Source organism: Chanos chanos, chromosome 1, assembly GCF_902362185.1.
Source record: "Chanos chanos chromosome 1, fChaCha1.1, whole genome shotgun sequence".
Lineage (NCBI taxonomy): Eukaryota > Metazoa > Chordata > Actinopteri > Gonorynchiformes > Chanidae > Chanos > Chanos chanos.
In genome coordinates, this window is record NC_044495.1 from 42,676,141 (window position 1) to 42,693,480 (window position 17,340).

The 17,340-nt window shown below is 42.4% G+C and overlaps 2 protein-coding genes across 2 annotated transcripts in view; both read right to left on the bottom strand.

The window, feature by feature from the left end:
* Nucleotides 1–1,524: 1,524 nt before the first annotated feature.
* kcnj8 (potassium inwardly rectifying channel subfamily J member 8) lies at nt 1,525–4,007 on the bottom strand. The gene is made up of 2 exons (XM_030771325.1): nt 3,658–4,007; nt 1,525–3,122 (listed from the first exon to the last, which is right to left on the bottom strand). The coding sequence occupies exons 1-2, from the start codon at nt 4,005–4,007 to the stop codon at nt 2,222–2,224; spliced, it is 1,251 nt and encodes a 416-aa protein (XP_030627185.1). The 3' UTR covers nt 1,525–2,221.
* Nucleotides 4,008–7,085: 3,078 nt separating this feature from the next.
* The window catches only part of abcc9 (ATP-binding cassette, sub-family C (CFTR/MRP), member 9), a 34,553-nt gene continuing 24,298 nt past the window's right edge, over nt 7,086–17,340 (bottom strand). Inside the window, exons 29-38 of the mRNA XM_030767445.1 lie at nt 17,216–17,318; nt 16,792–16,902; nt 16,273–16,393; nt 15,079–15,209; nt 13,194–13,272; nt 11,854–11,962; nt 10,344–10,447; nt 9,789–9,922; nt 9,115–9,177; nt 7,086–7,380 (exon numbers count right to left, since the gene is read on the bottom strand). Of these exons, the coding sequence (XP_030623305.1) occupies nt 7,243–7,380; nt 9,115–9,177; nt 9,789–9,922; nt 10,344–10,447; nt 11,854–11,962; nt 13,194–13,272; nt 15,079–15,209; nt 16,273–16,393; nt 16,792–16,902; nt 17,216–17,318 (1,093 nt within the window). The 3' untranslated portion in view covers nt 7,086–7,242. The remainder of the gene's footprint in view (nt 7,381–9,114; nt 9,178–9,788; nt 9,923–10,343; nt 10,448–11,853; nt 11,963–13,193; nt 13,273–15,078; nt 15,210–16,272; nt 16,394–16,791; nt 16,903–17,215; nt 17,319–17,340) is intronic.

A 17,340-nucleotide genomic window follows, 5' to 3' on the forward strand; every position in this document is an offset into this window, starting at 1 on the left:
AGAGCAATGAACTCCAAGCGAGGAAGCACTTCCTGAAAGTGTTTCAGCGGTTTTCGCTGAAAATGACATCATCTCTTTAGTAGTAATAATTTTCGATATTGTTAGTATTGCTAAATACTAACAATTCGTAGGTAGCCACAAACTGTATTGTCTGATTTGAAATTCAATTCGGCGTATCCTGGCGACTAACTGACATGGAAAGCAAAACTCCAAAGGCGGGATGGCACAAGAACAGAGCGCACCGACATGGGTGCACTGCAACATTATAAAAAAATAATAAAAATACTTAAACTCTGATAAATGAATTGTCTGCGCGGATTAAGAAGCTGGAATAGGCAAATCGTTTCAGTTTCTGCATGTGGTGCTGGAATATGAAGAGGTATAAGTATAAGTATAACTTAAGTATATCCACGAGTAGTGATCGCAAATCAAGTTCAATACAGTGGGTTTGAGTCGGGTTTCTTGGTCGTGTTCGGAAAAAGACATTGCGAGGAGAACAAAAAGATACGCCAACAGGTGGCAGCACGTCGCCGTTATCTACTCTCAAGCCTCCTGTTATCTCGAAAATGAGTGAATTATTAGTCTAGAGCAAAGTTGAAGGAGAGGCCAATAAAATCTTTCCAATAATACATTTCTTTAAAGAAAAAAGTAACTCATTTGAAGTTCATGCGATACGACGTTCGTAAAGAGATATCAACCGACGCTCTCTAATTGGTTTGCTTATAAATTATCTAAGTGAATTTACCTGACAATTTCCTTGTTGACCAAATAGGTGGATTACCTACATGCTAATTACATGCAATTATATTTTATACATGAACTCCTCTAACAGATGCAGACATACAATAAACGTGCCGTATGACTTTGTTGCCAGGTCTACTAGCTAGCAAGTAGCTAGTTTTCTCGCTGCGCCTCAAATTTTATCTCCCTACTATTTGACTTAGCACGAGGGGAAAAATACATAAAATCAATTGAGAAGAAGCAATACTACCTGTTAGTAGACTGCATGCCTAAAAACCTTTCACATTGCGTAGAAATATCGAGTCGAAAATTAGATCAATTGCACCACTATATGACAGGTCTAACGGCTGCTCACGCCAACTTTTATGACTGGTTACGCAAGTTGTACGCAAGTGTGCACTGTACACAGCATCCAACCTGGATACGCCCGCTTTTTTCCACCTTGCGTGAATGATAAAAATTACAGAATTTTATCACTTATTTATTTTGATTTAAACGTTTAATTGCTTTTCCACGGGGCACGCAACTGAAGTGACCTTTCTGTCTTTGTAATGTTCACTTTCTTATTCTCTGCTTCCGGTCATTACCTGTGTATCCACCGTGAACTACATGAGCCATGACTACATACAAAGTTTCCAGTAATCCGTGGCACTAAAGAGACCAATGCTTTAGCAGAATGAGAATTTTATTTGTTATTTTATATTCGTGTAACATTACACACATCAGGTTGTTTCCGTGATTTAAGAAATAGGCACATTTTAATCCAAATCAACCCAAAAACAAACGAGAGAAAAAGATCAAAATTTGTACTTCCTGTTAATACAGACTGTTTGAGTAACCATGCTTTTCAAAGAAACACAAAAAGACAATGTCTGCATCAACTGCATGGAAAATATTCCTCCCAAAACTGATTCTTGTGTATTACCTGGGCCAAAATGAACATGTTCTTTAAAGTGCTGTGATCATTAACTTAATTCTAATATCATAAGATTACTCATTTGAATGGAATGACTATACTAATACTATGGAGAGGAGAGAGAGAGAGAGCCCTTTTAAAGATGCAGACACTTTGGACGGGGGTACTCAGCTCTTCTCCTTCTGTGCTTCTACATTTTCTACAGGAGGTTTTATTGCAGCTGTATCTGTTGTTAAGAGCATGATGATGACTGAAATGATATAATCAGGACAGAATGACAGTTAGACTAGACCTGCAGCCAGATGAAGCATGTGGATTGGCAGGGGTTAAGGTTGGTCACCTGCTGACATAGCATAACTGAGCTAAATGTTAGTCCCAATGGACAGGTGCGGCTATGACTAAAGGTACTACAGCACAAGGAGGAGCAACTGATAAACGGTGAGAAGAGAAATGAAGGCGGAGTGGATTAAACAAGGGCCGTCAGGCTGGATGGGTCATGAGCGCTGTTCCAGAAGCTTCAGCGGAGAAGAGGAGGTGGATCACCCAGGGCATTCGGCCTTCGCGTCATGTGACCACCTCATTCTGTATGTTCACTGGGGTAAGGAACTGCACCTTGGGCATGGCGAGGGCGGAGTTACTGCGTCGCATAGAGTTTCCCTTACGCATGGAGTTGTTCCGACGCATGGAGTTCCTCTTGCGCAGCGAGTTCTGGTGTGAGAGTTCGCTCTTCTGAAGCGTCTGGATCAGGATGGACGGCTTTTCATCTAGCTCACGGGCGCTGCAACGCGGAGTCGCCACCTTCACAGTGTTGCCAAACTTAGAGTAGTCCACCGAGTAGATGCCCTCCTCTTCTGTGACAATGGGAACGAAACGGTGACCCCACTGGATCTCCTCTGATACGTAGGAGGTGCGCGCCTGGGTTGTGATGCCCGTGGTCTCCACCACACCCTCTAGGATCACGATGACCTCCAGGTCGCTGCACTGCAGCTCCATGGCGGACAGGTCGTAGAGGGGGCTGTCTTTGTCAATGACGTGGCAGATGATGAGTGGAGCCAGCAGGAAGATGCTGTTGCTGGCCACAGCGCTTTCTGTCTGGACATCGATCTGGTGGATGGGTATGACCTCGCCCTCAGGCGTGGTGGTCTTCCGCACCACCTGCAGGCGGACAGTGGCACCGATGATCATGCTCTTGCGGAGGTCCCCTACACGGATCATGAAGCAGAGGTGGTTGTTTCGCACAGCGATGACGGCGTGGCGGCTGAAGATGAGCGTCTCTGCACGACGGTGTGACTGGGCCGTCTTCATGAAGATGCAGCCCAGCATGACTGCGTTGACGATAAGACCAGCAATGTTCTGGAGGATGAGGACAGTGATGGCAGTTGGACACTGCTCGGTGATCATACGGCCGCCAAAGCCGATGGTCACCTGGACCTCGATGGAGAAGAGGAAGGCGGAGGTGAAGGACCTGCGTGGGAAAACAGACGGGCGTAGGAATTAAACTGAGTGTGTGTGAATGGGCCATTCAGTCACTATTAGACTCAAGGGACCTGACCAGTAACCATGAGGTCAGAGTAGTTAGAGCCAAAGGGGTAGCAAAGCCTCCTTCTGGAGGATGACATGATCTGCAGGACGATTTGAACCTTACACAACACACACAAGCACACACAGACTATTCGTCCTGAGAAACCTCTGAAACCCAGATTAATTTGTGGTAGATCATTGCTGAACAAAGTTCTGCACAAGTTCTTAACCAACTCTCGCTTATGTCGAGTTTTACATTTTGAAATTTGCATTGATTAAAAGTCGTATAAGATATGGTTAGTGGCAAATTCACTTCGTGGCATTAGCATTAACTTCTAAAACTGTTTAAGCGCTGAATATAGTAACAGTGGTCTCCATCGCGCTCACGTATTTTGAAATCGCCTATCTATTACATTTAACACGTTTAACAGTGATTTTACCAGACACTAACAGCAGATATGTGCGGGATGTGTACTTACTTAACATTGGTGACGCACTGTTCGATACCTGCTTTCCGATTAGGATCTAAATCCCCGTGCGCAAAAGCCACGAGCCACCAGCCCATAGCGAAAAGCAGCCAACTGCACAAGAAGGTCATTGTAAATATGACAAGTGTAAAACGCCATTTCAGATCCACCAGCGTAGTGAAAACGTCTTGCAAGAATCTCCCCTGTTCGCGGATGTTCTTGTGCGCCAGATTACAGGAGCCATTTTTAGCGATGAAACGGGCTTTGTTTACCCGGTCTCTGAACACGGGTTTTCGGGGAATCCGTGATGCAAGCGCCGGTAGCGCAAACTCTTCAGGAATGATACTTTTTCTTGCCAACATCATTAAAGCATGTTACAGTATGCCTCTTACCTCTTACAGCTACCTCTTAAAAATAAGAAATGATTAAAAACGATAGCTGAATGACTAAATGCGTAATTACCAATCATCAGCTGCGAATATTAAAAAGATGCATCTTCCAGGTATTCGTCTTCAAGCGTTTTTATAAACAGAAAACGTTGAAACTTCTAAAACATTGTATTCATTGTATGACTAAAGACACGCGACACTTATTATGAATTACGAGCGAGGGATTGCTCCAAAAACATAATATTATCGGTGCAGAGGCACAAGTTGCGTATATCCCAAGACACTTCCAAAAAAACTTGCTCCATCAGTACCGAGTTTCCAGTAACCCTGCCGCATCCCAAATCCAGTTGACGTATACTTTGTGGGCGGGTTACAAGAGAACTGGTGGCTGCGGAGAAGTGGACGGCCAAAGTTTTGTTGCATAACGAATTTTTATCTGTTTTCCCAGGGAAAAAGTGAACAAAAATAATAAAAAAGAGAATGAATCATTCACATACGTTAAAATTATTTGAATGTCCTGGACAAGTGTAGAAACCATGTTTACCCAGGATGAAATATTCACAGTGATTAGTGTGTATGATTACGATCATATAGACGTATACGGCAACATGTTAGTATGTCTGTAATGGTCATACTGTATATACAGCAAGGTGCGAAGAAAATCTTGTAGATAATCACCTCCTAACGACAAACCAACAGCAGGTGGCGTACTTCTGCAAGTGATTTTATTAGTATCCTTAAATTTTATACAAGAGACCTGGCCTCTTGGTGTTCCAATCAAACTGACCCCACCCCACTCAGAAAGAAAGAAAGAAAGAATTCGTCTTATTGGCTTATGTGTTTGAGAGTAAAAGTAAACTCAAAAGGAGATAGTCATGATATTTCTTGCATTACACTCCTAAAATACTGACTCTCAGACTGTAACTCTGTACGAGAGGGACATTATGAACATTACGAATGTGAAACGTCATCTAGTGTTCGCTTCAACGAGCATATCCTGGGGGAAAAATCCCTCTTTCTGTCGCTGTTTCAAAATCTAACCACGTATTATGCGCCCAGACTTGGCACATCAGCTGGTGCGGCAGTTATTGCTTTTCAGATTTACCGATTTACCGTGAGTAACATCCAGGCTGACGTTCTAAAATAACTGGAAGCTTCTGTAGCCCTAAGTTCCAGGACATTGTGACATTACTACTTCACAGTAAGACACACACACAACAGCAGTCACTCTGTAGCAAATTTATTTTCAGTTCAAGTGTAAAAAATATAGGCACACAGTAAAGTTTTGATAAACGTTTATGCTGGAACTGCCAGTGTAAATACATATGTACATTTAAGACAGTTTGTGGTAAAACACGTACAAAAGCCGGTAGCAAACTTGTAATTGCACTAAAGAGTGCATAAAAATCGCAGGAAGAACACTACACCAAAATAAAAGATAGAGCGACAGATAAATTTAACGCACAAATATACTATTAACTTGCACTGAGCGAGTATTACATTGCCATGATGGAAGCAATTTGCTGTCTTTAAGCGTAACGACTAATAGAAATTGTTTTTACAGTATCATCAATAAGCAATACCAGAAGATTATAATAAAAGTACAGTGCCATTGCCAACATGTGATGTCACCCTAACCACCAGTGTCAGTGGGTTCTTTACAGCTCTGACGGTAAAAACACTTGACCATAAAAAGTCAACGGTTGGTGAAGCTTAGCATTCAAAAAGTCAGCAGGGCCTTTTAGCCTCGCAAAGACTTAATATAGAAAAAGATTCTTGGCCGTTACTGCCTGTGTGTACACAGTGAAGATTAGAATGGGTTAAAAGCTAAACAATGCTTCAAGTCCAAGTTTAAAGTGATGTCCTTAAGCAGCCTGGAGATGAACAGAGATGTTACTCCTGTGTCAAATAGATCACAAGGCTGTGAACAGATAGCAAATTAGTTTAACACTGAAGCTATGAAACCTCATGGCACGTGCTTAGAAAAGAAAGAAACAGTGCCAAGTTCGTTCTGGGTTTTTCAAAGACTCAAAATAGACTGAAGAAGATCACTTCTATGAAGATGTCTGACCATACAAAAGAACACTACGTGTTTTAAATATAAACTGAAAATACAATTGCACGATACTCATTTTTGGCAATCAGGTTACACAGTATAAAGCTAGTATAAAATGCAAACTTTGATTCGCAGTGTAAATAAATATTCGAATAATTATGAGCAGGCTTATATGAATTCCCGCCCCCCACCCAAAAAAGGGAGAGCTATGGTCACTCTTTTTGTTTGGTGTCTAAAATGCACATTTACCTTTTCATTTCCAGCAGTATATTGTTGCGTACACGATGGTTTAAACTATGTATTTGCAATGTGTGTCAGGATCGATTCGTCATTCCACATAATATCGGAACACAGCGCATTTGTAAATACCTATGCATAGATACAGTACCCACTCACTTTGTAACGATGTAAATACACTTTGATCAGGTCATCCGTAGGAGAGGGTGGGTCTAACATTATACTGCCAACTTCAATGCTGGATTGGTACATCAGTCACAGTGCACTGGACTGAGCTGCCTCTAAACGTCTATCAAATGAATCTGGCCCTCCGTACTAACCATCCATTAAGTGTGGATGTGTCCTTTATAGGACGGAGTACTTAATGTCATATAGGCTACACTAACAAAAATAATCAGCAATGCACATCAGACAGACAGACAGTTTGCCAGGTGTCCTAATGCCCTGACAACCCTGGACAGTGTTTGTACCTCTTCACATACACACCCCTTATTGCTTCACCAGTAAACAATGAAAACTAATTCTTGAACATAATAAATTCAAAATAAACAAACAAACAAAAAAAAATCAAAACAGACATTATATTTCATATAAAATACTAACGGATAAAAGGAGACTGGGCAAGGCAAATCTATGAATATCTATGAATATAAATAATATGAATATTTATCACACACACTCAGTCTTATTATGATCTCTGTTGAAGGTATTAGAAATCCGACTGATGCACCAATTGTAAGTCGCTTTGGTAAAAAGCGTCTGCCAAATAACTAAATTGTAAATTGTAAATTGTAATTTGCCATGTGTCACGCTCATTGGCTCTTCCCTTTAAGGCCAGAGTGGTGAATCAGGATTAGAGGATGGGAGGAAACTGAGTAATGGACAGACGGAATTCTTCAACGGTAAGGAGAGGCTCTACATATCGGCCTTGACGAAGGAGGCGAACATGCCGTCTTCTTGTTCTAGTAAAGTCTCTGGTTTATCGTATTCCAAGATGTTCCCCCGCTTCATGACAATCACCAGATCTGCTGTCAAGATTGTGTGAACACGGTGCTGTGGAAAGGAGTGCACACACACACACACACACACACGCACACACACACACACACACACACACACACACACACAGACAACAACTTCAGTCATTTCGTACTGCATATATGTCATATTTTTCCCTGGAAATAGGATCCAGTGTACAACTAAGCACTCAAAATCACTTGGTACTGTTTTAAAACTGGAAAGTTTGGTAAAAATGAAAAGCAGTTTGCCTTTGCCTATCCCACTATTCTGCCCATTATGTTATCTCTACAGCCAATACTGAGAGAAACAACAGCAGGTGCAGTCAAATCAGGCCTGAACACGGCCAAACACATCTGTGACGACAAGTCATGTGCAAGGATTTGACCACTGATCTGTAAACATGAGACAAAGATAACCCAAATGGGATGGTCGTTAGGACCCCTTAGATGCTGCAAAAACCCAAACAGTGGACAATGCGGGGGTGGGGGTGGGGGGTGGTCATTAGTGGGCACAGTATACCGACCAGGGCACTCAGAGCTGGAGAGCAGTGTAGGCGGAGCCAAGGGTGGGGCTATTTGTGTGTTTTCACTAAGAGACTGAAGAGGCTGTCCTCCTGAGCAAGCAGATTAACGGCACTGTCGCACTCCACCAGAATTCCTGAGGAAAACACCAGCACTTGCTCCGCCTCCAAAATGGAGGACACCACGTGCTGTGCCAGGGAGGTGCAAACAGATGAAGGAGGACAGGAGCAAGAAGTGGACCAGGACAGAGAGAAAGAGAGAGAATGGAAAAGGAAGGGATAAAAACAGGAGAAAAAGAAGTACAGGAAGCAGGCAAGCAGGTACAGAATAGAGTAGTAGATATACAGATTTAAAGTGAAAATGAAATGGCCATTTTTGCTCAAGTGCTATCTATCTATCTATCTATCTATCTATCTATCTATCTATCTATCTATCTATCTATCTATCTATCCAGTGTTTCTGGATGCTAATCCCGAAACCTTCAGTCAGTAAGAGAAAATGCTGAAATGGATGGTAACCCCAGAGGAGAGGGTTCTGAGACACATATCTAAGGAGGAAACATTTATAGAGAGATTATATTACAACCGGTGCTGGACTGAAGAAATCCACAAGTTATTTCTTAAAATGATTTTAGCTGTAGCATTGACACTACTTGGAAATGAATATGGGTGCTAAGGCAACCAGTGGGGGCCCAAAAACCCTTAATAGCACAACCAGTCTAATAAAAAAAATATTAAAGCATCTCTTGTACATGCCAAATTGTGAAAAAAATGTGTAAAACTGGTGGACTATCCACTTCAATTACTGACACCATCCTACAGTTGCTACTGTTGCTAAGATGTAGAAGCTTCTTGGAGCAAAAATTGTGACCAATCATGTTCAGTTCTGTGTATCTGTTTCTGACTGAGATAGCTGATGTTTTGGTCTAAAACAAAACAGCTGTGTAGTTGGCTGGATGCTATTTTTTTTTTTTTTTTTTAATGTGGTTACGAGCCAAGGTTTCTCAGAGAGGAAGAAGGAAAGAAAACAGACTGGAAATCAGAATATTAAAGTGATGGTAGACACTGAAGAAGATACTGAACAGAAAAAAGGAAGGTAGAAACTCGACGTTTGGCAACTATAGCCTACACAAGTGTCCTCCTTTCCATTCAAGAGCTGTTTTTCTTTCCGTTTCGACTCTTCAACATCTCAACTTCTGAAGAAACAGCTTTTAGCAAATTTAAGGACCAGGTTGAGGCAAACTTACCGCAATGGTGACCACAGTGCGGTCAGCAAATGCTGTCATAACCACCTTTTGAAGGATGTTCTCCTGTGAGGACAATGACAAAAGATTTTGTTAGGATTTTCATTTAAAGGAATCACATTAGTGTAAAATAAAGGCTTTTTACAGCCTGTGGTTGAGCCTGATGGACCACACCAGTAAGGTAAACCGAATTCAACAACTGTGTCCACAAGAGCTTTGATAATCTGGCTGTCATGGCAACGTCCTCACTCTGTGTCGAGAGGCACGTTCGGGCCTAAAAACATTCATAGCAAACTGTACTTGCAGGCAACAGTGTTCAGTTGCTCACACTCCATTTATGTTTGCCGTAGCTAGGAGAACAGAATCAGCAACTTCACAGGTGCATAGCAGCCACGGTCGCGGATCAACTTCTCCCCAATATGTCTGTCAGATAACTTCTCCTTTAGCTATCAGGGTTATCATTTAACTATCATGAAATGAGTCACAGCTCTGATCTGGAGAAGAACTGAGGCTTAAAGAGTTCTGACATTCGATTACATTGTGTTTGCTCATCAAAACTCTACTATGAAGCTTACCAGAGAAATCTTTCCTGAAGGGCACCATTAGCTTATTGTTTATGATCCTCTATAAGCAGTAAGTGAAAGTGAATCTAGAAGTAAGAGAGGGGAGGAGCTTACCGTTGCCATGTCAATGGACGCTGTGGCTTCATCCATGATAAGGATGCTACTCTTGCGGACAAAGGCGCGGGCCAGACAGAACAGCTGTCGCTGGCCAACGCTGAAGTTCTCTCCGCCTTCTGTCACCACAGCATCTGAAGACAGACAAACTCAGCTAAGAATCTCCAGAAGTCTCTAGCTAATGACAGCTTGATTTGACATATTGCACATCAGCATGGCGTGACATCACTGTGAATTATATGGAAGCAAGTGCACACTGTTCTACACTGAAAAGGTTCTCCCTCAGTACCTGTATCCTTCATCCCCATCTGACGAAGCTTGACCAGTTCAGATAACCAGAGGGCTGCTCTGATGCAAATGACATGACTGTCATAAAGGTGCATTTGACTTTAGCCACCTCATAACAGTTACTCCAATTATTGTGATTTTCTAATCAAATCCTACTGAAGAGTAGTACATGTGGTATGCTACTGATCTTTTTCAGAGCTCCATCTTTGTTGGTCTCAAAGGTCTGCCATAATTGTGACTCTTAAGATCTGAACACTGGGTCTGTACCTAGACCTCCTGGAAGGGCTTTGACCATGTTCTTAAGCTGGGCTATCTCGAGAGCCTCCCAGAGCCGGTCGTCTGTGCATTTACGTTCAGGGTCCAAGTTAAACCTGTGGGAACACACCAAAGAGTCATGCTCAATGAGGGTAATGGTTGCAAACACTTACTAACAGTTTCTGACAGCCACAAATGTCAGTCCCCAACAACAAACCCATTCTGTTTATACACTTAGAGACATCAGCAAACAATAAATAAAGCCAGGGTGTGGAAAACATACTGGACAAGGGATTGTTAGTAACTGTTGTTAAGATGATGACTCCAGTGTTCTAAGAACAGAAAATGGTTAGAATGGCTAAATGGTCTCAGCTGGAAACCAACTAGCTCAGCCAGCTAGATGCAGTTTTACCTTCAGAGAGACAGAAATGAGGGAGTCTCTTCCTGGGTCTGAGGGGGCAAAGAATATCAGGGGACACTGAGTGGGAATGACCATAAGAGGGAAATTCAGCGTGTCTGGCTATGAGCCATCCATTTCCATTTCTCTCATGTCATTTGGGCCCTCTGTCTCTCTGGCCCGCCTGGTAAATGCAATCCAGAAAAGCCAAAGCATCCTGTGCTACGCTAAAGACATGACTGCAGCCATCTCAGGCCCCAGGGCGACATTAGCCGAGTTATCAGAGCAATGCCAACCATAGGGTATCAGTAGCTCTCTCTCTCTCTCTCTCTCTCTCTCTCTCTCATTCTCTTTTGGCTCGTCAAGCCTGCAGTCTGCCAGCTCTGTACATCTCTAATCGTCATTTCATCTCCACTAAAACATCTTCATAAGCAAACACTGCAAGCTCTCAGTATCTCATAACAAACATATCACTTAATGGTCTGCGAGTAATCCAAACAACTTCAGTCGGCTCTTTATGAAATACTGAAATAGTCCACTTTAATTAGCCATTAGACTTGAATTAGACACTGGAACGTTACACTCCTGTGGTCAGCTTTACGGAAGACTTACACACATTTTATTCACTTATACGTCACCCTTGTGCAAGTGAGTGGTACAATCCTAAATAATTTTGTTTGTCACTGGCTGTATTCTCTGCTTAAATCTTGACATTTGCTGACTAGAGGCTTCCGTAGAATGAGTCCTAGCTTCATTTCCTAGGCCCCAGGGCTGTTGTTCGATTTATGGATTGTCATTTCTAGTGCTGATAAAGAACAAGACAAGCATCTCCAAGCGCCAGCCATTTTCCACACAGTCATGAGGAAGTCTATGTTTATTGTACTTGGCCTTGTCTATTTGTGTAACAACTCATCCTCCACTGTCACTGAAGGGCTTTTGTGTGTGAGCACAAATGCATGCATGTGCCCTTCTGTGCATCTAGTGCATGTGCATCCTTGTTTGTGCGCATTTGTGTGTGTGTGTGTGTGTGTGAGTGTGTGTGTGTGTGTGTGTGTGTGTGTGTGTGTGTGTGCGTGTGCGCGCGCACACACGCACGCGCACTCATGTGTGGCAGTGTGTGTCTACCTGATAGAGCCGCTGAACAGTATAGGATCCTGCAGTATGATTGATAGGCGGGAGCGTAGAGTTTGAAGGGGCAGCTTACAGATGTCAATGCCATCAATTATGATCTTCCCTGGAACAGTCAGAGTTCAAATGAAACCCATTTACACCAGATCATTATCTTTGAATTTAAGAATATATCAAATCAAAATTAGAACTGGAATCTTGTTAAAACATAAAGACCGAGAAATTAACAGTAAAGATCATTCAAATGTTTTTTGGTTTTATACCAAAATGGCGAGAGGAGACTGACTCATATTACACTGAGCGGCAATCACGTTGGGCAAGTCAATATATGTTTTTGATGCAATGCCTTTTTAAAATGATCTTAAAATCTTAATGATCTGAACAAGATTTAGGTTAATATCCCGAAAAATCGACTATTTATTCTGACATTTCAAGCAAGACATGTTTTCTTTTTTTTGGCATCATTTTATTTGATTTTTTTCTTTTGTTGTTGTGTTGAGTAAACTGTTTAAACTATATGCTTGATTGATAATTATATTTATGTAATTATCCATCAATAAATAACTGAAATAGAACTATCTCACAGAGAACTATCCATTACTCCAGAGGGTTAATGGCTCTGCAGATGCACTCATTTAACTCTGTAATACATGAATCAGCATTAATGGATGCCACTGTGGCAATGCAGAGAGAGCTGTGTGTGTTTAACCTATGTCTACATATGACATCAGCGTAGCTTGTCACTGAGGGCAACCATGACCACAGAACAGCACAAATGTAGGAAGTCCAAAAGTTTTAGGCAAGTTCTATCAAACGAGGACTTTGTGGGAAATATTTAAATGAAGGAAGGAAGGAAAAGCCTGCAGAAAAGGCTCTATTTCTGATCCTTTTTTGTGCATTGCTTCCTTTGTGCGGTTTGTTTGAATGAGTCTCAGATCCATTCCAACTTAAGGACAAGGGGAACTGATACACTAAGCATCTATTATCACATTTCAAGCACTGAGATGTTATGATGTCATAAAACAGAGAATCCAATCTGAAGAAAAGAGTTTTTTCTTACTTCTCAAATGACCACATAGTGCTATCTATCTTATTTTGTTTAGAGGGCAACAGGCAGAGAGCTTTCATATCAGTGATATTAAACTTGTACCAGGACATGTGTCATATATCACGCATCTGCTCCAAACGCCTGTTTAGGTCTCAGTGATTCCGGTTATTACTCACAAACAGTGCACTCAATTTGTACTTGTTCTCTGTAGGGAAAAAACCCCTGAAAACCCGGCAAAGAGCCTCCAAAGCCAAAACAGCTGATGGGACAATGAACTGGAGAGGCTCACCTTCAAACACGTCTACCATGTTGAAAAAGGCCAGAGACAAAGAGGATTTTCCACTGCCAGTGCGCCCACAGATGCCCACCTAAGAGAGACAGACAGACAGACAGACAGGGAGAGAGTGAGAGAGACAGACAGACAGACAGGGGGAGAGAGAGAGAGAGAGAGTGAGAGAGAGAGAGAAAGAGAAAGAGAGGGAGAGAGACAGACAGACAGGGGGAGAGAGAGAGAGAGAGAGAGAGAGAGAGAGGGAGAGAGACAGACAGACAGACAGAGAGAGAGAGAGATGGAAAGAGAGAGAAATATTTATCACACAAGTTCCCGTCACTGCTATTCTGCTTTAGTTCACAATCCTCCTGGCTGTGGTGCTCTAGGGCGAGTGACTTAAACAATTTCATTAGGTGCCTGCATAGTTTCTTAGATTTTTCACAGTTTGTGCTGTTGATAGTGTGTGGAACCTTCCAGAAAGCACCGTTGCCTTTTACCAAGCTCAGAGTCAGTGTGAAAAGTTAAGAATGGGAAAGGGATAGGTAAAAGGTTAAGTTTAGGGTTAGACTGGTTTCATCCATCTAGGAATAAATGTTATAATACACTAATTTGTGACTGAACGTTAGAACATTAGAAAATTAAAAGCACCATGGACCATTGTAACGCAAGAAAACACAAAGCTCCTAACACCTCCAAACAGAATCCCCTTTGATCCATCTAACAGCCTATTGACTGATTTAAGAAACCCTTTCATTCTCTGTGCCCTGGTTCAGTGTATCAGTGCTTGTTACAGAGCTATGAGGCAACAGGAATCTACAGAGATAGAGAGGGAGACAGAGAGAGAGAAGGGGGGGGGGCAGGGAAAGAAAGAGCGTCAAACATTAGTGTCCTGAGAACGGGTGCGTGGGGAGGTCTCAGGTTGGAGAGAGCAGAAGGGATAGCAGTGACGTGGGAAAAAAAAAAAACAACAACAAAAAAAAAACACAGATGGTCTCAATTACGACCATGGTCAAGATGGTCTGTACAAAGCTTACTTACCCACATCTTTGAGGTTTGATTTAGTAACTAATGGTTAAGTACTGATACATACATATATATATAACCAAATATATAGATATATAGATGGATACATAGACAAATATGTATATAGTTTTTGATTCTTGAAGAATATTGTTTGGAAAACCTTTAGCTCAGCTTTTTTTCCATCGTATCGTAAACTCGAACACTTTGTTTGTTTGTTGCGCTATTATTTATATTTTTGTTCAACGTTATTTTAAAAACCAGCGGACTGGAAGACGACACAAGTCTCTGGCTATAAACACAAGACTGATTACACTTTACCAACTCTGTCCCACCCCCCCTCCCCTCAGCAAACCCCCAACCCTCAGTTCATCTCCTGATCTTCACCCCCCCTCCCCTCAGCAAACCCCCAACCCTCAGTTCATCTCCTGATCTTCACCCCCCCTCCCCTCAGCAAACCCCCAACCCTCAGTTCATCTCCTGATCTTCACCCCCCCTCCCCTCAACAAACCCCCAACCCTCAGTTCATCTCCTGATCTTCACCCCCCCTCCCCTCAGCAAACCCCCAACCCTCAGTTCATCTCCTGATCTTCACCCCCCTCCCCTCAGCAAACCCCCAAACCTCAGTTCATCTCCTGATCTTCACCCCCCCCTCCCCTCAGCAAACCCCCAACCCTCAGTTCATCTCCTGATCTTCAACTGCACTTGATCTTAACAAAGACTGGATGTATGTGAGTAGCATCTACAGTCTGTCTGCTTTCCTGCTTTGGCCCATCCAGGCAGTTTTATCCACCAGTGATTATGAAGGAGAGGAGAGAGAGAGAGAGAGAGAGAGAGGAGACCATTGTTGTGGAGTTTTTGAAGGGGGTTGACTGACAGGTACCTTCTGTCCTGGGTTGATGTAGGCATTGACGTGTTTGAGTACCGGTTTTAGCATTGGATCATAGCGAACACACAGGTCCTGGATCTTAATCTCTCCTTGCTGTGGCCAGTCCTCAGGCACCTGCGATACATCTGGAAAACATACAGAACACAAACAGTTAAAACCAACAAAACTTACAAATGCTTCCTTGTAGATTGTCATTAGTCTGACATGATAAATTTCGGGAGTGAAATTAAGGTCAGTTTCATCTAGTGTGTACATAGATCAGCCTTTTTAATTTGGGCTTAACAAAACTCGACAAAACACAGAAGCCAAAAACAATACAATCAAATGTAGTCGTCCCATCTCCCTGACCGATGCATGAGCATCTGTACAAACTTAATCAGAAAAGTGTTTGGGCTGCTGGGTTTGACGACTAGGCACTCAGCAGAGATTTGGATGAAGAAAAGGGATGTTCTATTTTAGAAAATGTTGACTGTTGGCTGTACTGTTTTTGCACTTGGCTTTATTCCCCGATTCAGATGTGAGTCCAGTCTCAACATTCAACTGGCAATCTCCGAACTTCAAAATGGACACATTAAAAATGTCATAAATCAAGTAAAAAAAAAGGAAGACAGAAGGGCTATATCAGAAGAGCCAGTAATTCTTTTTTCAAGTGGTAATTCTCATTCGTTATCGCCGTGTCTGAGCGTCCAAAGTTTAGACTTTTTACTGTTAGCAAACCCAGAACTTTCCATTGCATCACTGCGGGCAGACCCTTGTTTTGACAGAGGCGGTAAGTCGTGAAGCTATCAAGGTTCATCATGGTGACTCCAAAGATGGCCCTACAGGGGCCATCTCTCCTTTTTTCTCCCCTCCTGACTCACTCCCTACTGCTCCTCAGTGACCAGTGTTTACGTCCATAGATATACACCCCAATCCTATCGCAGCTGCCACGGCAACTGCACACATACACTCCCCTGTCTTTCTGGCAGAAGGGCAAAACAATAGAAGGGCAAAACAATACTGCAATCTCAAAAACAGAGAGAAAGAGAGATCACTGAGATACCAGGTTGCAAGCCAGTGTCGTTTAGATGACGCCTCTGACTTTTTGAGTGCTGGTGTCTCACCACTAAAAAGTGAAATCGAAAGAGAGTCCAAGGTTTCTTCCCCTTAAAGAATTCTAAATCAGAGCTGGGAGGGGGGTCAGTTTACCGATGGAGCCTTCGTAGTTCTCAGACTCTGTGTTCAGAAAGCTGTTGACCTTCTTCACTGCTGCCATCTGAACCTCAAGGTCAGCCAGATTCCGGACAACCCAGTTAAGATAGTTAGTGACCTGGTAACCACAAAAGCAACTGAATTTGAATGGTCTGGTATTTTTATTTTAACCAGTTTGTTATCTAAAAATAACACACTACTGGTAACACTTCACTGTGGTACATAGACTCACAGAGTCTCAAGGCTGTCATAAAAGTCTTACAGTAGGTGTCAGCTAAACTTTCTGTTAATTTATTACAATATCCATAAATGGCAGAGCTGCAAGCAGGACTAAAGACTGTGCTAGAGTGCTTTCCTGCAGGGTTTTGGGGGAATCTCCAAGTATTACGTGTTCTGTTATTAATTTTCAGTTGTTATGACAACCATACAACATTGTTATGACATCAGAATAACAGATTGTACCCAGATAATGTTAAGTGAATGACACGAGAATGGGAGAGAAGATAAGTTACTCACAGTGAGAGCGTATGTCAGACCCAGTCCGGCTAGGCCTGACTGAAGCCCATAGAATGAGGTCCAAATGGCGGCCACTGCTGCCGTCAGAACTATCACAGCGCCCAGATAATCCTGAAAAAGAAGAAACATTTCATTCACTTCTTACACATGAATTTGTTGATGGATGCTGACGGTTGGATTTAGAGAAGCTGTTATGTTTAGACGAGAGATGGTCAAGACTGATTCTGGGAACCAAAACAATCCAAGGGCACTTCACTTTATTGTGAAAAATTCACCAACAGTAGACTCTGATATCAGTGTGTCTCTGTACATCTATGAGAGAAATATGGAACAGTTAGAAATGTGTGCTTATCTATAGATGCCTGAGTGGATTCTCCCAAGCCTTTTTCAACCTTGGTTCCTCTAAGCAGTGAATGTTACTTACAGTTCTAACCTCCAGCCACCTGTTGGCAGCAGAGAGGAAGAGGTAGGCTGTGTTGTTTGTGTCCGTCAGTTCCAGCATCCTTTGCTTAAATCGTGCCTCATGTCTGCAGAACAAGCACAAACCCA

What these genes read in the sequence shown, in the direction of transcription:
- kcnj8 (XM_030771325.1), bottom strand. Translation starts at nt 4,007, where the DNA reads ATGTTGGCAAGAAAAAGTATCATTCCTGAAGAGTTTGCGCTACCGGCG. An exon ending in CAGTGCGTCACCAATGTTAA is followed by an intron (nt 3,123 to 3,657) that starts GTAAGTACACAT and finishes TTTCCCACGCAG; the next exon opens with GTCCTTCACCTCCGCCTTCC.